Source organism: Podarcis vaucheri (genome assembly GCF_965113315.1).
Source record: "Podarcis vaucheri genome assembly, chromosome: 3".
NCBI lineage: Eukaryota > Metazoa > Chordata > Lepidosauria > Squamata > Lacertidae > Podarcis > Podarcis vaucheri.
The window spans coordinates 120,933,181-120,956,633 of NC_138761.1; the positions used below are offsets into that span (position 1 = coordinate 120,933,181).

Sequence of the window (23,453 nt, forward strand, 5' to 3'; positions counted from 1 at the left end):
GGCTTGCACTCTGTGCTGAAACCAAAATTACGGCTTTGGGAACCCTCTAGAAAACAAGATCTGTTAGATCATTAAGATGGAAAAGCTCACAGTATCATCTCAGCATAAATGAAAACATATGTCACAAAGACACCACCCTCTCTGGGGACCTTTATTCCAAGGGCACCACCCTCAAGTTTGTGCTGAAACACCTGAAATCTTTCACTACTGAGATTGGCGGGGAGAGGTGGAATAATATATCTGTAAAATCAAACCTTGTTTAATCATTTCCTTCATTAACGTATATCCATACAGCCTGACCCACCTTGTGTTCTGCCCTCTTCCTGGTCCAAAAGGGCATGTGCATCAGCGGCCGTGCGTCAATTGGCCACGTGCAAAATGGTCGCTGCTTGAACTTTCTATCAGGAGTAACCAACATGGCCAATGATCAAGTATGCTGGGAATCCAGCAACACTTAAAGGGCACCTCACTGACTACCCCTGCTCTGTATGGGTCCATCTCCATGGCAGCACTCACATCCTACCGTTAGGTCAATCCACTCACTAGTTAAAATGTTAAATCAGAAGGGTAAACCTCAGGTGAATCTTGTTTATTTAATACAGTTATATAACACCCTCAAACCCTGGAGCATTCTCAGGACAACTAACAAAGAAAAATAATAACAGAGCCATTTTTCTTTCTCCATCTTGTTCACAAAGTTATATGAAGGAGCACTATCTGCAGGATACTATCAAGTGCTCTGTGCAATTGGTTACCCAAGTTTCTTTGAGGAGGACCTACTGATTACAAAAGAGGCACATTATCCCTAGTTTGGATGAAGTTATTGTGTGAACAAAATGTTAATATTGGGATTGCTCTGCACCACTCTTTCCTCAACTTGGAAAAAGTCATTAAAATGAAAAGACTGACTCTCTTGCCCTTAACAGCTGTGCAAAACACTCCTCTGGAATCTAAAACATGTACTGCTGCAGTGAGGGGTGAAAAGTTGCTGCCACTCGCCTGTTTACCTGGGGGAATTGCTATTACTTTTCAAAAAGACTTTCATGTTCAATATCTACACAGCATACTTAAATGTAAATCAGTGTTTTTACAGACAAACCTGTGCCTCAGGTTCCAGTGCAAAGCCAAGTCGCCTGGGATTTATGTTTCAGAGTAAAGAAACAGAGTGTCGTAGTATTGTACAACCACTTTTAGAAGAACAAAAATACTGGAAAGAGATTTGGGACATAATTGCTTTCATCATAAATTTATAAACATTATTCTGAAATACAGAGAGAAAACAAATGCCGTTTGTAGTATTAGCTGGAATATGAAAGACAGTGATTGTTTACAGCCTGGTTACGTTTGGCAGCTAATGAACCAAATTCCAACTTTGTTTAACTGTCCATCTAAAGCTGTCATGATCTAGTGTATATGATGATTACGTGTATGCAACATAATGTTCCCTTCATTTAACATGAAGATGAATTTTAGTAATGTAAATAAAAACTTCCTAGTTTAAGCCTCAACACCGTATGTGGCACAGTACATCAGGCATTAAAATCAGTAGTGTTAAGTGTTACAACTCAAAATACATGACCTTCTCTCAGACATTACCAGCTGTGAGAAAACAGCATTTAAGGTTTACATAAAAAGTATACATGAGTGCAAAATTTAAGAGATGATTTCGAGGTAAAGGCTCATCTAAACCACTATTCTTAGAAGGGAAATTATCACTCAACTGGCACTATTGAGCCAGATTTAAATGCTTTCATCCCCTTCACACTAATCGGGTTGGAGTAACCTCTCTCAACCGGACCAATATATTTTTCTTCATTAAACAATCTATTTGGTCTCAATATATTGAGATATAAATTGGTATCAATAAATTATTATGACTGTCTTCCAAATTGCCTCTTGTCTTCTTAAATGCAAGGGACAGAATCAAGAGAACATTTATGCCAACTTGATTTAAGGGTTAAAGTGAACCATTTAAACCAAATTGAATTCAGGACGTTTCATGTATTTCAACTGAATTGTGCACTACATTTGCAATACATGTAGAACTACTTATTGCTTTTAACAATCTTCTGTGCTTCTTTCAGAAGTGTGGCAACATCTTCATCATCCTTGTCTTCAAAATCTGGCTCCCAGTCAGAGTCTTCATCAGTAGGGTCACACTCTTCTTCCTCTTCATCATCTATAAAGCTGTCATTCAAATTGTATTCATTGGGCTCACCATCATTATCACTATCATCATCCAAAACACTTCTTCCTGTAGAGTAAAAAAGACAACACCCTTAAAAGAAGATTAAAAACTAGAATGATAGTGGTGTAAGACCACAATATTATTTAATATCTGAAATGTATCAACTAAATCATATCACTTAACATTTGATATTCCCAGTACAAGTTACTTTACAGTTAAATTTGCTATACGAGTGTAAGATGCTACACGTTAGTCAATATGAGCAACAATATGAAAATTTGTCCAAAATTTGTAAATCAAGGTCATTGATGGGACAATCAAGGTCTGCATGGGACAATGACAATAAAGATATCATACAGTGGTGCCTCGCAAGACGAAATTAATCCGTTCCGTGAGTCTCTGCGTCTTGCGGTTTTTTCATCTTGCGAAGTACGGCTATTAGCGGCTATTAACGGCTTAGCGGCTTTAAGAAAAAGGAAACAAACTCGCAAGAACTTGCAAGACGTTTCGTCTTGCGAAGCAAGCCCATGGGGAAATTCGTCTTGCGGAACGACTCAAAAAACGGAAAACTCTTTCGTCTTGCGCGTTTTTCGTCTTGCAAGGCATTCGTCTTGCGAGGTACCACTGTATATCGTATGAGCCAAGCCTACAATTCCACTCAAGTCTGGGTCCAACTTGTGCTGGGCCTGTCGCAGGTCCAGCAATTCTGCTGCTGACCAACGCTCTCTACTGCCCTTTGCTAAAATTTATCCTGATGGCATGGTGGTAGGGATTACAGCAGCATCTTTAAATCCTGGATGCTTGCATGGTGTGGACATCCATTAAAGTCAGAGAGAAGAAGAAGAGTTTGGATTGGATATCCCACCTTTCACTCTCTTTAAGGAGTCTCAAAGCGGCTAACATTCTCCTTTCTCTTCCTCCCCCACAACAAACACTCTGTGGGGTGAGTGGGGCTGAGAAACTTCAAAGAAGTGTGACTGGCCCAAGGTCACCCAGCAGCTGCATGTGGAGGAGCGGAGACGCGAACCCGGTTCCCCAGATTACGAGACTACCGCTCTTAACCACTACACCACACTGGCTCTTGGAACTGGGAGTTTCCCAGTGATAGCAGAACCTTCTATGTCCTGACAAAAAAACTCCTAGCTACATGAACACATGGGCTGGAGCATCCAGATGCCTCTGCCTTTTCTAACACTAACCTCCTTCACTAGAGTGAATTTTAGGAAAGGGCAGGGGACTGACAGGGGACCTTCTGCTAACTCACCATTACCCATTATAGACTGAAAATGAAAGAAGCGTAGCTGAAAAGTTGTAAGGAAGATATTCAGGAAAGGGGCCTTACAAGATCTATTTCCCAACAATTACTTCCCATGCTAAACTGGTGGTCCTTTTCAATGCAAGGTACACACAGCTAACGTATTTTCACATGTCTTGCACTACAATTTCATATACTTGAATTGTCAATGTTAACAAACAAATGTCCAGGAATCAGCACATTTCTCACAGATAACCTGATACAGCTGTCAAGTGTCCTTTAGAGATCAAATTCTCCTTGTTACTTTAGGAACATAAACTGTATTATGTATTACTTGGTTTGCCATTAAAAGATCATGTTTGGCATATTAAAAGTACAGTATGGCTTATTCAGACTAGAAGTACAAACTGAACTGACTTTTTAAACTGTTATTGTGACAAATGGAGCCGCAAGCTTCTACAAGCTGCTAAATTGTAAGGAATCTGGTATCTCATTTTAGCAGAGTTTATGAGCAGGCAAACCAATAAAAACAGGAGAAATAATCAATATTATAGTACAAAAGAAGGAAAAGTATTATATCCTGTGAATACTATCTTCCCCAGTGCTCCAGTATTAAGCAGACATAAAGCAATCATTTCCAATAAAAAGAACTGAGAAAATGCAACAGGAGAGATCAAGACTCTATGAATACTACTTTAAATTTAAGTAGCTTTATTTTCTCAGCTACTGATTTCTGCTTCTTTGTGGTTCTCATATTTATCATGGATTTCTAAAAATGGAAGGTTTGCCTGGGTTGAAACTTGCTCCAAAAATGAAGGGGAAATGTGTGTGCGTCCTATGGGGCGAATGCAGGCTTTCGCTGAAGCCTGGAGAGTGAGAGGGGTTGGTGCGCACTGACCCCTCTCACTCTCCAGGCTTCGCGGACCTCTCCGCAAGCAGCGGGAGCGCTCCCGCTGCTTGCGGAGAGTTGCCTGCATGCCAAAGCCTGCGCGCGCTGAGATCAGCGCGTCCAGGCTTCGCGGACCTCTCCGCAAGCAGCGGGAGCCAGCGCTGGGCTCCCACGGCTTGCAGAGAGCTGCCTGTTTGGGGGCTGGGGTCGGGGGAAGCTCGGGCCTCCCCTGCCCCAGCCCCACACCTGGGGGAAAAATAATTTTTTTCTCTTTATTTCCCCCCCAAAAAACTAGGTGCGCCTTATGGGACGGTGCGTCCTATAGGGTGAAAAATACGGTATATCCTTTTAAATGTCATAGTTCAAAAGTTTCCAGGCTGGGGAAGGAGGCTTTAGAAAAAATGGTGGAAATCTTTTTGCGTGCAGGTGGTTTTCCCCTCTTGGGCCTTCACATTTCTGAGTAAAGATGTACAGTGGTACCTCGGGTTACATACGCCTCGGGTTACATACGCTTCAGGTTACAGACTCCGCTAACCCAGAAATAGTACCTCGGGTTAAGAACTTTGCTTCAGGATGAGAACAGAAATCGCGCAGCAGAAGGCCCCATTAGCTAAAGTGGTGCTTCAGGTTAAGAACAGTTTCAGGTTAAAAACGGACCTCCAGAACAAATTAAGTTCTTAACCCGAGGTACCACTGTACTCACTAAGCAACTGGTCTCCTAATAAGGGTGAATACTTTAAGAACTAATGAACCAAAGGTTTTCTAGCCATTGCTCCTCTTTCTTCTTTGGTGAGTACACTTACCTTTTTAAAAAAAATTGCTTAATTTATGAAGTGCTTCACATGAAATATTCCAAAGTTATTCAAAATAATAAATAAAAACCATATACAAATTAAATTTCCAGGTAAATACAGATAAGGACTATGATTAAAAAAATCTACTTAAAAGACTTGTGGGAAGAGGGTGGTCTTCAAGAGGCACAGAAAAGAAAGTGATATATAATGGGAGGAGTTCAAATGGGTAGGTGCTGCTACATCACACGAACCAACTTCCTGATGAGACTGTAACTACTGGAGGCCCTCTCCTGCAGAGCACAGCAATCAGTTGGGTATGTAAGAGGTGACACCTCCCCTTCCCAGTGAGATGATTCATAGGGAAATATGAACTCTGGTTCATTGTGTATTGCAGCGTGTAATAAAGGTTGATGGAACTCTATGTGGCTGCAAGATAATAATTTTTTTTAATAATAAATTTCTATTTATACCCCGCCCTCCCCAGCCAAGACCGGGCTCAGGGCAGCTAACAACCAATAATAAAAACAAGTTGATTAAAATACAATTTAAAAGATTAAGATACAGTATTAAAACAATTAGGGAGCAATCTCATCATAGGAGGAGAAAGGAAAAAGGAAAAAGGGGGAGGGAATCAAACTGATTCTGAGCCAAAGGCCAGGCGGAACAACTCTGTCTTACAGGCCTTGTGGAAAGAGATCAGATCCTGCAGGGCCCTGGTCTCATGAGACAGAGCGTTCCACCAGGCCGGAGCCAGTGTTGAGGAGGCCCTGGCTCTGGTTGAGGCTAATCTAACATCCTTAGGGCCCGGGACCTCTAGGGTGTTGCTAATATGGACCTTAAGGTCCTCCGTGGGGCATACCAGGAGAGGCGATCCCGTAGGTACGAGGGTCCTAGGCCGTGAAGGGCTTTAAAAGTCAAAACCAGCACCTTAAATCTGACCCTGTACTCCACCGGGAGTCAATGCAGCTGGAAAAGCACTGGGTGAATATGCTCCCATGGCAGAGACCCCGTGAGGAGCCTCACAGGAGGTGGGGAAGCTCCTTTGTGAAAGTGGAACTCCTTATGCAGGGCTTCTGATGGGACTCAATAGCTGAATCCCACCCCATGTCTTTGTATGTGAATTCAGTAGGGACCCACTGTTCCTTTACAAAGCTTTTTTAAGCCAAGCTTGTTGTATTAATCATATAGAATATTTGAATATTAGGATTAGCACTGTGGAGACCCAGCAATATACAAATGAATGATAAGAAGAGCTCCACTCTTCTTTAAATGCAGGAGAGGTCCTAGCTAGGGCAGTTCTGGGTTTCAGCAGTGGCTGACTCCACGGAGACCACCAGTAAACACCCTCAAGTTCCATGATTGAAGAAAGGTGGGCTGTAAAAGCAAATCCATAATTTGCTCCTGTATATTTTCTTATTAATATTGTTCAAAGTAAATCTTATTTCAAAGAGAAACCAACCCTCTGCAAGTTGTCTGCTTACAGAAAGTACATGAGAAATTACTCAGAGCTATTTATCTTGTACCTTTTGGAAATACACAGTATCCTAACCTTTTTTAATAGCCTTCGGTCTTGTCTGCCTCCTCTCAGGTTCTAAAGAAACAAAAAAAAAATACCATTACCAAGGCAACAATAGAAATGAACCGTTCCATATTTTAATAGTATCTGAGAACCGAACTACACAGGAAGTTCTCGGAAGTGGGTAATTTTCAATGGGACCACAGCGCATGGGGAGATGCTTAATCCTTCTCTCCTCAGCTGCAATCCCAATGAACACACCCCCAGCTGCTATTAAAGGTAAAGGTAAAGGTACCCCTGCCCGAATGGGCCAGTCTTGACAGACTCTGGGGTTTGTGCGCCCATCTCACATCTATAGGCCGGGGGCCAGCGCTGTCCGGAGACACTTCCGGGTCACGTGGCCAGCGTGACAAAGCTGCATCTGGCGAGCCAGCGCAGCACACGGAACGCCGTTTACCTTCCCGCTGGTAAGCGGTACCTATTTATCTACTTGCACCCGGGGGTGCTTTCGAACTGCTAGGTTGGCAGGCGCTGGGACCGAGCAGCGGGAGCGCACCCTAGTAAAAAAAAATCAAACAGACCCCAAACCCGTCCTTTGACACCTATAGTGGCTTTCTTCCTTAGCTAATGGCAGTGTGTGTATGTGTGTGTGTGATTTTCATCCAAGGCCCCACCTGCAACACACATTTAAAGCAGTATCATACCAATTTAAACAGTCATGGCTTTCCCCCAAGACTTTTGAGAGGTACAGGGGGTGGCAAAGGGAAAGAAGAGGCAAGAAAGTCCTGAGCAGGGAATTTGCATCTTCTGCACATTTAACACACTATTTCAACCATGAAGACAGGAGTGCCTGGCGTGCTCTGGTCCAGGGGGTCACGAAGAGTTGGACAGGACTAAACAACTAAACAACAACAATTTCAACCATACGTGGTTAAACGTGGGCTGAAGAGAGGAAGGATGGGAGGAAGCTGGAAACCCTAAGCAGATCCAGTGTGAAAAGCACCAGGTCTGCTTGGGGCTTCCAGCTTCATCCCACCTCTGATCTCCACTCCGCCCCCACTAGCTGCCATATAAAAGATGGTCTGGCTGGCCACGAGGAAGCTCCAAATGTAATTTTGGCTATATGAGATTTTTGGGTACACATATAAGCCTTTGAACCAACGCCCCATGTATGATGCCTGTACTGTGAGCATGGACACTGCTCCATTCACAGAATTGAATTATTATTTATGCAAGGTGCTTGCAATAGCCCTATGGGATTCCGCCCCCTTTTTTTTCTTTGAACAATAGGCATGCACCACGTTTGCCATATTGTTAGCTGTCTTTGAAAGCACTTTCAAAAGCAGTTTGCCTAAAAGCCTGGGGGAAGGAGAAGGTCCAAGACTGCTATCTGAGCACACTTACTGAGGAGCAAGTAACCTCCTCAGATGGACTTATTTCAAAGTAAATGTGTATAGGATCACACTGTAAGACTTCAATCCTACATACACATAAGGGGGTACATCCCACCAAACACAGTAGGACTTACTTCTGAGTGAACATGCAAAGGACTGCGCTGCAAACCCATTTAAACTCTGAGAAATAGTTACGTTACTGCATATAGGTATGGACAGGTTCTTGTATCTCAGCTGCAATACAGCTGCATTATATTTGTACCATTTGAGCATTTGATTTTGTTGGCTAGTTTAATTTTTAGCTTGAAAATCTTAACAACGAAAAGCATCCCTTTTTATGAGCGTGCTAAGCACCAGCTAGGCCCACTGTTTGGTCCTCCTCACTCAGTTGTATTAACAGATATAGACTCTACATTTCCTATATAATGAAACCAAAGCACTTTACCTGGTGGTACAGTGTGTTTGTATTCCAGCTTGTGCTGTGGATTTTTCCTGCAAAGAAAAGGCAGGGTGGGGGGAAAAGAGATGAAACCTGAACTTCCCATTGTAGAGTCTTCATAACTTTAATAATATTTTCTAACCACTGAAAGCTACAACCATAATGCTCCAGGGGGTTGTGTTTAAGAGGGAGGGGAAATCAGTTATTTTGTGTACTGTAACTTCAAAGTGTTTAACTGATCCTTTCAGGAAGAGAAAGAAAAAAGGCAGGCAAAATAAATGCTTTTCATCTTTGTTAAAAAAGGAGGACAAGTACAATGTTGCTTAATCAAACTAGAGGTTTGTTTTCTCACTTCCAGATGGATAAGATTTCAGTCTGAGCCCTTAGTTTAAGTTTTTATTGTTGGACAATCTAAATGTATTGAAGAATGATGTACATATCTATCAAAAATGGAAAGATTAAGAGGGTATACAGTACAAAGTATTGAGTATTTAAAAAACAGGAAAATTAAATTACTTTTAAGAGGCCTTGAATGTAAACCAATCAACTATGTGGTTTTACTGTATGTGTTTTTTTAAAATCAATGTATTGTGTAATTTGCACTTGCACATGCAGCTGCTGGGTGACCTTGGGCCAGTCACACTTCTCTGAAGTCTCTCAGCCTCACTCACCTTACAGAGTGTTTGTTGTGGGGGAGGAAGGGAAAAGGAGATTGTTAGCCGATTTGATAAAGCGGGATATCAAATCCAAACTCCTCCTCTTCTTCAAAACAAAATTATATCTACTGGCTGCAGATGGTAATTCAGACTACTATTTTTTTTCTTCCCAAGCCTCCTTCTCCTCTGCAGCCCTGAAAATCTTCTCCAGAGGCTTAGGAAGGGCTCCTGAACTGTGTGGGATTTGTTGTACAGGGCTGTGGTGTGCTTGAGTGTGGAGGGGTGGGGGAAATCTCCTGAAATGGGGCAGAGGAACCTTGTGCAAGTGGTAGTGGAAGGATAGGAGGGGAAGAGAAAGATAGGTTGCAGGTCATGCAACCACCAGATACAACCCACAATCTTCCCCCACCCTAATCTCCCCTCGCCCTAGAGTTGCCTTTTTAGAGTTACATGTGGTTCTTCGAAAGTGGTGTACCAAGTCTCATTTTCTGGGTACATCTTTCTGGTGCTGCCAAGTCGAACTTTTCTGAGAACCTACACTCATCTTCTGTTGGGTCTAGTCAACTCAGGAAATGGTGTCCCAGTTGTGGAAAGTGATTACTGTACTTCTTTCCAATGCTATTTTTCTAGAAAATGAGGTGCCAGAACTCACAATGAACTCCTTCCTTGTTCTCTTATAATGGCAATGGCACCCACCTGTCAGGTGCCAGAACTGAGTTCCAGCAAGTTCAGGTTGAAAAAAGCCCTGCTTCTATCACTTTGTATAAGGCACTTTGTAAAAGGGATGTGGGTGGCACTGTGGTCTAAACCACGGAGCCTCTTGGGCTTGCCAATCAGTAGGCCAGTGGTTCAAATCTGTGCGATGGGGTGATCTCCTGTTGCTCTGTCCCAGCTCCTGCCAACCCAGCACATCAAAATCACACCAGTGCAAGTAGATAAATAGGTACCACTGTGGCGGGAAGGTAAATGGCATTTCCATGTGCTCTGGCACTCATCACAGTGTTCCATTATGCCAAAAGCGGTTTAGACATGCTGGCCACATGACCCAGAAAACTGTCAGTGCAAAAACACCGGCTCCCTCGACTTTGACTGGACTAAACCCGTCCAGGGGTCCTTTACCTATAAGGAACTGGACTTCAATTTGCTACTCCTGTATTTTTAGTAGTTGTGCAGGGGAGAGAAATTCAACAAGCTTCTCACCCATACAAAACCAGCTGTGCCTGCTAAATTTTTCTATACAGCTGTTACAGCCCTTTCATTCTCTGAATTTGACTGAGCTGGGAGTAGGGGAGTAATGGACACACATGATAACATTTTTAAAGTGGCTCCCATGTTATAAGTTGGAGCTGACAATGGGACATTCTGCTCTGAAGAGTCCTCCAACAGTTACCCAAAACCAGAAAGGAAATCTGGAGTATTTCACTGGAGAGGACATTTCACAGTTTCAGTGCCACTATCAAAAAGACCTCCATTGTATTCACCCATCTGATCTCAAGTGAAACAGAGCGGATACCCTGTTTGAAGCAAGCCAAAACTGTCCAGTGCAGACACGACACACTTAACCTTGGTTTGTTGCTCAAACTTGGTCAAGAAACAGTCTCCAACATTGCAAAACCATCCAGAACTGTTATCTATGGTTTGCCATGGTTTCACAGCCCTTAACAACAGTTTAGACAAAGCTGTAATTAAAATTTTATCTGCAAAGGTAATATATTCACCAGGTGTTTTTAAGCTTATCATTATAAGGCACATTTGACACATCAAATGTCAGGATAGGTTTGAAATATTTAATTATCACAATTTAAAATAAAATTCCAGAGATATAAGTACATGCCCTCTCTTAAAATATTAAAAGTAATAATTTGTAGTAGGCAAAATTTCTAACCTGTAGCAAGCAGTTCCATAAGGGCATTCAGGTCTGTTATCATTGTCAGCTTGAGTTACAGATTCCGTATCATGATAATCACTATCTCCAGGGTGACTGAACTGCTGAAAATGTATAGGATTTTTCCTGTGAAATTAAAAAGACACCATAAGCTATACTGAAAATATGTAATTCATATAAACAGAGCTAGAAAAACACCATGCCATGCAACAAACTAAATCAAGCATGTATCTTCTAAATGCAGCCCCCTGGTTATGGTGATCTACAGGACAGAACACTAATATCCTGTTCTTTCTTACCCTGAAATATCCTGTTCTTTCTTACCCTGAAAAGCTATTTCAGTAATTCTTCAGCATGCCATTCCTTCTTGCTTCCAATCCACGGGCGCTCACCCTGTCGCGGGGATTCGAACTGCCGACCTTCTGATCGGCAAGTCCTAGGCTCTGTGGTTTAACCCAAAGTGCCACCCGCGTCCCACATTACTATATAGCAGGAGGTTACCTGAATCAGTCCACTTAGAAGATTGACAATTTGATTTTACCTGTAGCAGCTTCTCCCATAGAGGCAGGCTGTCCTCTGGTGTCTGGTTTTGTTAGTGTTTTGTGGTACATCTTGAATTCCAGTTACATTAGAATTGCCTGTCTCGGGAGACGGATTGAGAAGAAGCTCTTGAATCTCACCCTGGTGAACTGGAGTTTGTGACATGTCCTGATGAAATTGCTCAGGATTACATTTAACATTCTCCAAACTGTTTCCATTTTTATTAGTTGTATCCATTTCAGCAGGCTGGCAAGTGAGTCCATCTGTGTTGAGCTGTAACTCTTCATTATGAAGTTGACGATTACACTGCCCTGTAGGGTTTACAGCTCTTTGGGGTAACATTTTGCTTTCATTCTTTTCCATTTTTCTCACAATAGGTTCAGCAGATAGATGTTTTATATCCTGTGGAAATAAGTGTGAAATTATTCATGAAACAGATTTCAGTCCACAACACTGCAGAAGAATAGTGCCTAGTGAAGTTGGATTAATCCATCAATGTACATGGCATTTTATAGAGCAAAAGCTTAACAAGTCCCTGTCCCCATTGAGCTTATAATATAAACTATTAGGAAAACAATAGAAGGCAGGAGGAAGAGTCAAGGGTATAAATGGGAGCCTATAGTTATATGTATTTAACCTTGGTCACAATTATGGCTACAATCCTATGCACGCTAACCTGAAATGAAGCCACAGGCCTGAAAGAAGGGGTTTGATGAAGGGTTTGAATGGAGATGTGGAGAGCAGGGGGCACTGCCTCCATATTTAGAGAAAGCAACATTTACAGCATTAAGAATCTGAATTGGGAAAGATCAAGTTGGCTTGAAACATTACTGAAAGAGACCATGCGTGCCTCTGTGCTTGACAGATTAGAAGGGCAAACACAGTTCCAAAGCTATCCTGAGCAATTTAGCTTTCCACCTGTGTCTTCAAAGACAGCCTCCATTGTATGCTTTAACACACCTGACTGAAAAATGTCTAATTAGTATTGCAGGAAGAGTTTCAAGAATAATTTCCACTACTGTGCCAAGAAAATGGGATTTGAAGTTACCAACATATGTATATCTTCAAAGTAGATGTTGAAGGATTGGACATGAGCATCTCTCTTGTGACTAGCTTTCATTAGTATGAACTGAAAACATCCAATTCTTCTAATAGGATCTCTCTTGGCTAATACACAGAAGTATGAAAGCTAATGTGGCTTTGCCAGCCAATTTTAGTTCTGCAGTTCCCAAATCCCACACCACACACAAAATTTTGTGATAGTTCTATCCACTAACTCAAGCTATAACTTCGGTTGCGCTCACCAATGTCTCAGGTTGAAATTCTAAGCAAATTTATTTGGATATAAAACCAATTAAAATCTATGTGATATACGTACTTCCAAGGAAGTGTAATTAAAATCAAGCTGTTTGGTTCTACTCCAACTTCAAGAATCAAAGCCACAAAATATATCTGCCACCTACATTTGTCCGTGTATCATGAAGTCATTTGAGCTGGAAGGAATTCTCTCTTTCCTTGCAATTGGCTTTCCAGGAGGCTACTCTATACCCATAACAGTGCACTTGCACTTGCACTTGACTTGCACACCCAATGATAACCATTTGGAATTGGCTGATCTAATTTGTCTGACTCTAGCAACAGAATGGAAAACTATGAGTTAACTGCAAAGGGACACGGAGAAAGACAGTCTTCAGTGTAACAGAATTCATGTCATTCTTTTGTTAAGCTTTCATGGCTGAGCTTCCAAGTATGGAACAAATTTAGTACTCTAAAACAACACCAGATAAGACACGGTGCACATATTATGGGAGAGGGGAGCCTCTCCTCTAGACTGCTAGTCCTGATACACAAAAAGGGTTTGCATAGGGTATAGAAACACAATACAAACAGTAGTTTTAAATATCTGCAACAAAGAGCAGATCTGTTTACAACACCTGTGTAGCAAGGGCAGCATCTTCATTTTCAGTCCTTTTTCGCTTTTTTCCTGGACTTTGTTTTATTTCTCTACTATTTCCTATGAAAAATTGCAAATGACATTAGTTATCAGAAATGGTGGTATTCAAACTCTGAAGAACTGCACATGTTGTAATATTTTACAATGCAATAATACAATACAATTAAAAAAACACTTACCTCTTCCTGAACCTGAGGCTGATGAACTTTGGACTATTATGTCTGCTTGCAGCATCCATGCTGGAAGCACTCTTTTCCTTTGAGGAAGTCTTACTTCTTCATTTTCAGAAATGCTAGCAGAAAACTGAAAAAATGACATTAATTTGTGAAATAAATGAGTGGAATTCAGTGCTAGTCCTACACAAGAGTCCTACTCAGGACACTGACATTACCTGACAGATTATGTTAGGTCCATTAATTCCAAGTAGGACTTGGGTACACATAATATATATTGGATTCAATTACCATCATTAGGAAAGCAGGAAGAGACAAAGAGAATACCACCCACAATATCTTGAAAGTGGAAAGACCTGTTATTTGATGCATGAATTCTGCCACACATACTGCCACTAAAAAAAATGTTTGGGCAAGAGCCCACACTGCAAGACAGAAACCTTGTTAAAATGAAAATTGGTGATTCACCAAACACACATCATTGTTTAGCGTAGCATAATAGCTAAAGAAGGCACAAAGGAACTGAGAAAATGTATCCTAGATCATTTTGGGTACATTTTGTATTACATTTCCTTCACAAGGAAAATAGTTTCATGCTGACCAGATGCAACATTAAGTCTCCTTTGTGGAGTGGCACAGTTTGTTTCAGTCAGTCTGCCTCATGCAACTTGGAAAACAAGTCTAACACATAAGACAGAGCTGTTAAGATTTAATTTGAGAAAGGAACAAGCAACATTATTCAGAAACAGAACCTTTGAAACGGTCTATTCCATGCCATCATGCTCAATATGTATCCACAGCAGTCATCCCATAAAGTTCCATCAACTTGTCCATAACAAAAACACAATCTATTCATGTCTGTTATGTACTCTAACGTTTATAAGGTACCTTCTCTGGGATTTCAGCTGCTTCTTCTAATCGTGAATTTACTTCCAAAAGTTGGCTCTTGTTGGAGGATGTTGTTTGCTGTGATGAAGACTGTCTGCGAGGCATCTTGGTTTGCTGAAGTGATGAGGTAGGTCGATATGGTATGTCTTTTACACAGAGGTTCCCATTTTTCCTATTGCATGACACAAAGGCTCTTTGTAAAATAATCATGGTGTACCACTAATCAGTTATGTCACACCTTGCCTGCAGAGCTGGCAGACTCTCACCCTTTCTCTGACACCCTCCCTTGTAGAGCGTTTTCTCAGCCTCTCCTTGAGAGTTCTTCAGGCAGCTACTGCTGCCGCCCCTGGTCTCTGAGTCCCCCCCTGCACCCCAAAAGAGATGCCTCCTTGTACTGCCCCATAGGGGCCTGGGATTTATCTATCCATTCCCAACAGCAAGGGCTGGCGGACTGGCTGGCTTGCTTACTCCAAGGCAACCTCAGCTCCTGGCAATCAGCAGCCCCTGACCAGCCCCAGAGGCACCATTCACCTGGGGAGCTTGTAGCCAGGGCTGCTGCAACAAACAGCTGTGCAAGCCTTAGGAAGCAGAGATGCAAGAAGACATCAGGGGAGGGAGGAAAGGAAAGAGGGACAGAGGCCAGTGTTGCCCATGGCACCCCTGACCATCATTCAAGGCACCCCAGGATGCCATGGCACACAGGTTGAAAACCACTGCACTACACTGTTCTGAAAGCAGAGTCAACAATGCTACTTCTTTCCATTTATCATTAACACTTGATAAAAAAGCAATTTTCTCTCTCTTGGATACTACAGGAAAAAATTCTACTGTCACTGCGATGTTGCACTTTTGCACTTAATTTCCTGGCATAGCAACTCTTATTATGTTTTCTCTTTTCAGGAAAATATTCTTTTTTCTATCTTCTAACATCATAGGATTAGACATTTAAGATAATATATACAAGTATGACTGTACCATAATCTTCAAACAACATTGTGCACATTAAGAGCCTTTTACATCATCTTAATTTCTCCATGGAATAGACGGCACAGCTTAGTAGTGCTAAACAACCAACAAGATAAATAATATATTTTGCTAATGGCTATTACCTTGACTCAAACAAATTTTGACTTATTTAGCATATTATACAGTCAGGCTGGGAAACCTGTGACCCTCCAGATGTTGCTAGACTCCAATAGCAAGGCCCATAGTCAGGGATGATGGAAGTTGAAGTCCAACAATATCTGAAGACCACAGGTTCCCCACTTCTACAGTATGGAAAGATGAAACTGTTATACATTGCAAACAACACTTGTTCCAGATTTTCACATCAGATAGCATTACCTTAGCAGACTTTCCTCCTCTGAAGAAATGAAGAGAACCCTGAAGATATATTTGTCTACTAGCAGGGAAAATCTGTCACCTGGACTCAGCTGATGCCATCTATCAGTATCCATTGGCAATAGTTGGTCATTTTCAGTCGACTGATAAAAACAGGGGTTTACATGGACCTGCCAATTAAGAAGAGACTCTTACTACAGATGATATGGCCTAATTACAGACTCAGGTCTAATTACCTTATTTTGGAATAGACTACCATTTTTATCCCAATCTCTGTTTGGAGCATTAAAGATGAAAGCTAGAACATGTAAAATCAGAACCTCCAAGACTGATTTTTATTATTTTTATTGTACTGAGAAATAAGGAACAGTTACCGGTTTGATGCTAAGCTGGTCACCAACTACTTTCAGAATAGCATGTTTCCTGGATACTCTTTTATCTGTAATCTGTAAAGACACAAAACCGACAGATGTCAACAGTGGGGGCATAAAACCCACCAATAAAGATATCTAAAAATAATAAAGCTACTATATAGTTTTTACTGTGATAGCAAAATTTGTTAGCTTCACTTTTTATTATAAAAATATTGTTCACTTTGTTGACAAGTTAAATGCTAAAACTTTCATCAAAGCCAAGAAAAGCAAACTAGAAATCTGAGTTTTATCAAAATAAGAAGCTACCTTCCATTTATACCTGTGAGTTTCAACTGAATGCAGACAGAGGAGGGAGAGGTGTTTGGTTTTTGGTTGTGTTTTTTTTAAAAAACCTCCTAAAACCTTCCTCTATTTAGATAACTCATTCTAGGGAAAATTGGCAATTCCAGACAATGGTGTTTAGAATACAGTGGTACCTTGGGTTAAGTACTTAATTCGTTCCGGAGGTCCATTCCTAACCTGAAACTGTTCTTAACTGAAGCACCACTTTAGCTAATGTGGCCTCCTGCTGCCCCTGGAGCACGATTTCTGTTCTCATCCTGAAGCAAAGTTCTTAACCTGGGACGTTCTGCTTGCAAGGCAAACACTCTGCCACTGTGCTATGGCCCATCCTAAATAAATAAATAAATAGGAAGCTGCCTTACACAGACCATTGGTCCTTCTAGCTCAGTTATTGTCTGCACAAACTGGCATCAATAGCTCCCTGGAATTTCAGATAGGGAGTCTCTCCCTCTCCAAAGCCCAGTCTGGAGATGCCACTCAGGAGGTTGAACCGAAGATGTTCTGCCTGCCACCAAGCCACAACCACCTGGAGTAGCTGCCTTTTTTTCCTCTCAGAGATGCTGCGAAAGATTTGCAGCCAAAAAGTTGGAAAGCCTTCCCCCCCAGCCAGATTTGGAACATAGCAGGCCAGCTGGACCAACAGTCTCATTTGGGGGGTGGGGGTGGGCATCACGAGTTTAAGCTGCAAATATTTGTGCGGCGCAATTGGTCAGTGCGTCTTGCTGTTAACCAGAAGGTCGGTGGTTCGAGCCCACCCTGGGGCAGGATTGCAGCATGGCCGATGACTGGGCTAGATGACCCATGTGGTCCCCTCCAACATAATAAATAATAATAATAATAATTTATTATTTATACCCCGCCCATCTGGCTGAGTTTCCCCAGCCACTCTGGGCAGCTCCCAATCGAGTGTTAAAAACAATACAGCATTAAATATTTTAAAATTCCCTAAACAGGGCTGCCTTCAGATGTCTTTTAAAGATAAGATAGCTGCTTATTTCCTTCACGTCTGAAGGGAGGGGAGGGCGTTCCACAGGGCGGGCGCCACTACCGAGAAGGCCCTCTGCCTGGTTCCCTGTAACCTCCCTTCTCGCAGGGAGGGAACCGCCAGAAGGCCCTCAGCGCTGGACCTCAGTGTCTGGGCAGAACAATGGGGCTGGAGACGCTCCTTCAGGTCTACAGGCCAACATTACAGTCCTATGATCTAAGATCTCCGTCTTCTTCCTCTTGCACCAACTCCACCGCGACCCACCCGCCTACCCCAGACCCCTCTGGAGCGCCGCCAGGGGGGCACTTACTCCCAGCAGGGCACCTCTTCCTATCACTGTCTCCCCAGGCGGCAGCACCACGGGGCAACCCCCGTCCGCCGGCGCCAACTCAAACCCTGGCATGAAGGTCCAGCAGGGCCTCCCCGCCGCAGGGCTTATCACAGGGAGGGGGACGCAAAACACGGACGGACCGCCTCGCCACTTCCGCTCCGCCTCTCCACTGAAACTGAGGTAAAAAGTTCCGGCCTGCGAAAAAAATAATGAAAATAAACAAAATAAACAAAATAATAAATTAAATTAAATAATAGTAGTAGTAGTAGCAGTAGAAGAAGATGAAGAAGAAGAAAGTCCCCTGTTCTTTATCAAACTACATCTCCCACAACGCACTTCGGCGACGGCAGCTTCTCCTCAGAGCCTCTGCGATTACGTCAACTGAGCGGTTGGGGGAACGAATGGCGTTCGAATGGAGAAACCGTTTGGGCCGTTAACGGCCGCTGCTGCGCGCGGACGAACGCAGGTGAGTGGCAGGCGCTTCGGCGAGTCGCGAGGCGGCCCCGCGTGGCTGAGTGGTGACGGCGGTGCCGCGAGCGCTCGAGACATCCAATCCCCGAGTAGAAAGGGGAGGGGAGGGGGCGCAAGTGGAAGCCGGTTTAGCGATTGGGGGCGTGGTGGGAGAGTATCCCGAGGCTCCCATTGGCCACAGCTGGCCGTGTAAACAAACATTGCCTGAGCTTGGCCGAGTCAATTCGCCTCAGTCCTCTCAGAACTTAGCAGGGCTACCAGGGAAAACACATACAAAACATTTTCCTCAAAACACTTGCATTCTCGATAAACTGACCCAAAGTAACTAGCACCTTCTGGTGCTCACAGTCCATACAAATTTAATTACTTAATAATAAGAATAAGGCCTAGCTGCCGAAATACTCACAGAAATACAGAGCAGTTGCATAGCCACCAATTGCACGTGGCCGCTTTTTAAATTAAAATCAAATAAATACGTTTTTAACTCCGTTGATTGGGGGGGAGGGAGATAAACAAATAAATACATTTTAAACTTGGAGGGGCGACCAAACCAGAAAAATCTAATGGCTCTTTATGTTAGATGCAACTGACACTCATATGTCTTTACAGTAGTTATTTCCCCTTCCTCAAATCCAAACAGTTGCTACTTCTGTGTTTGCCTTTTGTTTCATTTCCACTTTTAGCAGGCTTGTCCACACTCAGCTTGTCCAGTGGCTAGAAAGCACAGGTCCAAGATGCTTTCCTCTTGCCCGGGGCTTTCTAGTCATGGGTCCAAGCAGTTTTCCGTTTGCCCCGCTGCTTTCCTTGGGGAAACCCACTCTTTTCTGCCAGATCGGCACAAACATCAGTCTGTGAAAAACCTGACCAGTGTTTGCTCCAGTTCCACAGTAAAGAGCAGGTTTAAAAGCGGCTGAACAAGCAGAAGCGTGGATGATCCCAAAAGGATTGATACATATTATGAAAACCTGGGGGGAAATAGTGTCAAGAGAGGAAGTCCCAAAACATAGAATCATACAATTTTAAAGTCGGAAGGGATCCTGAGCGTCATCTTGTCCAATCCCCTGCAAAGCAGGATTCTCAACTAAAGCATCCATGACAGATAGCCATCCAACCTCTGCTTAAAAACCTCCAGGGAAGGAGAGTCCACCACCTTTCCACGGTCGAACAGCTCTTACTGTCAGAAAGTTCTTCCTGGTGTTTAGTCAAAATCTCTCTTCCTGTAACTGGAAGCCATTGGTTTAGGTCCTTCCCCCTGGAGCAGGAGAAATGAGCTTGCGCCATCTTCCATGTTACAGCCCTTAAGATATTTGAAGACAGTTCTCAAATCTCCTCTCAGTCTCCTTTTTCAGCAGGCTAAAGAGCAATGCTGTTTTGCAGCCCAAGCAAGGACTGCTGTGCATTTTTGCATTTATTAAGGCCCCACATTCCAGGCCCCACATTCAGTCTCATACCATTTTAAAGCTTTCCCCATGCCAATATCCTGAGAACTGTAATTTGTTAGTGTGCTGAGAGCTTTTAGGAAACCCCTATTCCCCATACAGAGCTACACTTCCCACGGAACTCTTGGAAATGTAGTTCTGTGTAGGGAATAGGAATATCCTAAGAACTCTCAGCACACATAACAGGCTACGGTTCCTGAGATTCTTTGGGGGTAATCATGAGTGTTTAATGTACTATGATACAGCTTCAGATGTGTAGTGCAGATGGGGCCCAACAATAATCAGTTAAGTGTTTCTAAGCAGAATTGATGTTACAAGTTCCACACAACATTCATTGATAATTCTACTTTTTCCAGAAAGGGTGGTTGGTATTTTAACAATATCTGAAATATGAAGAAAGGCTCTAATCAGACAACTTCCAGAAGAAACAAGCAGACTGTTGCCGCTACTACCTGTAAGAAATTGTCCATTCAGCCCTCTGAGCAGAAGATAAAAACATGCCAAAGAGATTTTGTGCAGCTGTTCCCACTAGAAGTCAGCTTAAAAGTTTTTAGTGAACTTGACATTCAGAGTTTATGCAGTGCTGCAATGACATGCAAAAGCTGGAATCAGACCATTGAGAACTGTGATGATTTATGGAAACATCATTGCTTGACTGTAAGGGCTGTCTGTCAGCGAGAGATTGACAACGACAGAGGAAACGGTTATTCATGGAAGGTAAACATTTGACTGTTGAAACTATGGTGGTGAATGAAGAGCTTGCATTCAGATTTTCAGTCCAAGCACAATAGCACCCAAGTTGTTAGGCTCAATTGCCGTTTGGTAGGGCTGTTCACCTCCAGTACCATTCCCATTTAACAAGGCGGTTTGACATAGCATCATAATAGTACAGAGAAACATAGCTTAGCTTCCTTTCCTTTTAATCAATAAAAACACTATGTAAAAGAGAACAATGCATTCTCAAGGCTTCTGAAAATAATCATCTTTGATTATTTCTGAAAATAACCATCTCCTAACCAAACATTGGATACAATAGCCCTTTGGCTAGCACCGTTGCAGCACATGTCTGGTGCCACAGTAATTACTGAATTGCTTTGCTTGTTAGGCTCTTAATCTTACATTGCACTGCTATAAAACAAGGATATCCAACATGGCACACACATCAATATATTTTGGTCTACAACTTTCACCAGCTCCCACAACATGGCTAATGGTCAGATATGATAGGAGTTCAAAGGCTTGCAAAATCTAGATGATACCACATTGCCTAGCCTTAGGGTAAACATTTCCACAGTCCACTAGTGGGCAGTAGTAAACCTGTATCTTGAGAGTTCATTTTAACTTGCAAATACATTTTTCTGGTGTAAGTCATTCTCAGTTCATATATAATGCTTGAATAGATCAGCAGAGCAAATGTTAAACCTATAATGGCTAGAATGTAGTCTCATTTATTTCTTTTACCTTCTCTTGTTCATTAGCGGTATTTTAACATGGTACAACCTGCATGAAAAAGTTCCAATGTGTCACATTTAGCAACAGGAATAAGCAGTCCTTAGTTCTATTTGTGAAATGATTAAGAGGAGGGCCAATTTAATTCATTGCTCACGCCTTTCTCATATTCCCACCCTCAGGTCACGCTCCTGAGAAACTACTGGAAAAGCAAGGTGAAGTATGAATGGCTGAGTGGGAAATATAGCAACATTCATTCCCGTGTTGCCTTGCCAGAAAAGAGCATGTATCCCATGGATGTGGACACCTGGGGAGAAATCCTGGAAGCCGAACTGGAAAGATAAGATGCCCAAATAAGGATCTTACACAGAAGGAACCAGAAATGAACTCACCTGCAGAAAAGAGTGTTCTATATACAATTGTGGCAGCTTTACACATTGCTGTTGTTTTGTTTTGCACTTTCCGAGCTGCTGTTATTTAATTGTTTATTTTAAAGTTTGAAACGCAGTGTGTGTGTATTTCTCTTCTTGGACTACTCTCTCAAAATGTACTTTGCAAATTATGTCAAAACATGTTTGAAAGCTGGAATGTTATTATATTCTGCCTTAACCTGTTGCAGGAATTAGCTGGAAAGGAAGCTTAGGATGACATAGTAATGAAAAGAAAAGGAACATGCCTGCTGCATGAATAAAGTCATCAGAAGGATTTTGATATACATCTGGAATAAGAGAAAGAACATTTGTAATTCATTGTCTGTTTCCATGCAGTTTTCTGGTTCACATTATTATCCGGTATGCTGGGCCAGAGGAAAAGGTTGAGAAACAGAGCAATCCTATACCTGAGAGCTTGTACCAGTTACAGATAGGTAGCCGTGTTGGTCTGCCATAGTCAAAATAAAAAAATTCCTTCCAGTAGCACCTTAAAGACCAAGGTGCTCATACCAAGAACTAACTTAGTTGGTCTTTAAGGTGCTACTGGAAGGAATTTTTTTATTTTGACTGAGAGCTGGTAGTTAATGGTTTGTGGGATTTGATGGAAGCCCTGCCACACTGCATGAACTTGAGCTACACTTCTAGCACAAAAGATACACCAGCAGAATATCCAAGATAGGCCAGTGGAACTGCTAGCATGGCTAAAATGGTGTGGAGAGGTGGGTGTGATGGATGGCACAGAGGAGGTGCACACTTATGCTATATCTTAAACTATGACAGATCATGATCACATCACACCTATGGTGCATCTTTGCAGCATCTAAGAACATAAGATCCAAAAAAGACCCTCCTGGATAAGGCCAATCTAGTCCACCATCCCGTTTTCACCAATCAGATACTTATTTTGGGCTAAGCAGATGCTCGTGGGAAACCAGGGAGAAGAACATGAGCCCAAGAGCACCTCTCATGGTTTCCAGCAGCTGGTATTCAGAAGTTATATTCCAAAGAATGTTCATCTCGTTGACTTTAATGTGGGGCAGTGAGAGGGGGAGAAGGATTTTTAAAAGGGGCCTCATATCAGCAACCCTTGTGCCCATGGGTTGTCATCCTAGTGCTACAGCTAAGGTTCCTTCGGCACAGGGATTTTCCTTGCACAACAGAACCGTCTCTCCCTCTCCTCCCCTGTGCGCTTCCTAAATCTGTTCTGGGGTTTCCCCCAACCTTTCAGAGCAGATTTGGAGACAGAGCAGAGTGCATGTGGAGGAAGAGAAGAGGGAATCCCCATTGCACTAGTGGAAATATTTTTTTGTGGTGGCTTCCACTATTTAGTTGAATACAACCCCATGTTACCATGACAGAACAGAGGATATGCTGTAACTATACCACCAGTATATGTACCCCCACATAGCAGTAGACCCAAACCGTACATTTAAAGCACATCCATTTAAAGCACACGACTTCTCCCAAAGACTCCTGGGAATGGTAGTTTGTTAAGGTTGCTGGGAATTTGTAGTTCTGTGTTTAAATGTGTGTGTTGGGGGGGGTGTCCTTTATCTCTTTGCCCTCGGTGTGTAAACACTTGGAGATCACGAGTGAGCTCTGGTTGTAGACAAAAGGGAGAAAAGAGAATGTAGAAAGCTGCCTTATACCAAAGCAGGCCACTGGTCTATCAAGCTCAGTATTGTCTTCAGCGATTGGCAGAAGTGCTCCAAATGCATA

General features: G+C 42.5%; 2 protein-coding genes across 6 annotated transcripts; one reads left to right on the forward strand and one right to left on the reverse strand.

Moving 5' to 3' along the window:
* Nucleotides 1–1,230: 1,230 nt before the first annotated feature.
* APLF (aprataxin and PNKP like factor) lies at nucleotides 1,231–18,422 on the reverse strand. 3 transcript variants are annotated; one of them, XM_082216401.1, is made up of 11 exons: nucleotides 18,281–18,422; nucleotides 16,287–16,358; nucleotides 15,916–16,082; nucleotides 14,572–14,743; nucleotides 13,690–13,813; nucleotides 13,491–13,570; nucleotides 11,558–11,958; nucleotides 11,017–11,142; nucleotides 8,482–8,528; nucleotides 6,676–6,717; nucleotides 1,231–2,254 (listed from the first exon to the last, which is right to left on the reverse strand). In XM_082216401.1, the coding sequence occupies exons 3-11, from the start codon at nucleotides 16,026–16,028 to the stop codon at nucleotides 2,046–2,048; spliced, it is 1,314 nt and encodes a 437-aa protein (XP_082072527.1). In that variant the 5' UTR covers nucleotides 16,029–16,082; nucleotides 16,287–16,358; nucleotides 18,281–18,422; the 3' UTR covers nucleotides 1,231–2,045. The 3 variants fall into 3 exon arrangements, with proteins under 3 accessions (XP_082072527.1, XP_082072525.1, XP_082072526.1); XM_082216399.1 differs by lacking the exon at nucleotides 18,281–18,422 and adding an exon at nucleotides 17,924–18,110; XM_082216400.1 differs by lacking the exon at nucleotides 18,281–18,422 and adding an exon at nucleotides 17,924–18,112 and having other exon boundaries at nucleotides 2,117–2,254; nucleotides 6,650–6,717.
* On the forward strand, nucleotides 18,303–22,018 carry FBXO48 (F-box protein 48). 3 transcript variants are annotated; one of them, XM_082216552.1, is made up of 3 exons: nucleotides 18,303–18,410; nucleotides 20,211–20,571; nucleotides 21,486–22,018. In XM_082216552.1, exons 2-3 carry the CDS (start codon nucleotides 20,245–20,247, stop codon nucleotides 21,645–21,647), a joined length of 489 nt encoding a protein of 162 aa, XP_082072678.1. In that variant the 5' UTR covers nucleotides 18,303–18,410; nucleotides 20,211–20,244; the 3' UTR covers nucleotides 21,648–22,018. The 3 variants fall into 3 exon arrangements, with proteins under 3 accessions (XP_082072678.1, XP_082072677.1, XP_082072679.1); XM_082216551.1 differs by lacking the exon at nucleotides 18,303–18,410 and adding an exon at nucleotides 18,568–18,736; XM_082216553.1 differs by lacking the exon at nucleotides 18,303–18,410 and adding an exon at nucleotides 18,743–19,014 and having other exon boundaries at nucleotides 20,215–20,571.
* Nucleotides 22,019–23,453: the final 1,435 nt, after the last annotated feature.

What these genes read in the sequence shown, in the direction of transcription:
- APLF (XM_082216399.1), bottom strand. Translation starts at nt 18,016, where the DNA reads ATGCCAGGGTTTGAGTTGGCGCCGGCGGACGGGGGTTGCCCCGTGGTG. An exon ending in GAAGAGGTGCCCTGCTGGGA is followed by an intron (nt 16,359 to 17,923) that starts GTAAGTGCCCCC and finishes GTGTCTTTACAG; the next exon opens with ATTACAGATAAAAGAGTATC. An exon ending in ATGCTGCCCTTGCTACACAG is followed by an intron (nt 11,959 to 13,490) that starts GTGTTGTAAACA and finishes TTATTTCCACAG; the next exon opens with GATATAAAACATCTATCTGC.
- FBXO48 (XM_082216552.1), top strand. Translation starts at nt 20,245, where the DNA reads ATGAAGAAAGGCTCTAATCAGACAACTTCCAGAAGAAACAAGCAGACT. An exon ending in GAAACGGTTATTCATGGAAG is followed by an intron (nt 20,572 to 21,485) that starts GTAAACATTTGA and finishes TCCCACCCTCAG; the next exon opens with GTCACGCTCCTGAGAAACTA.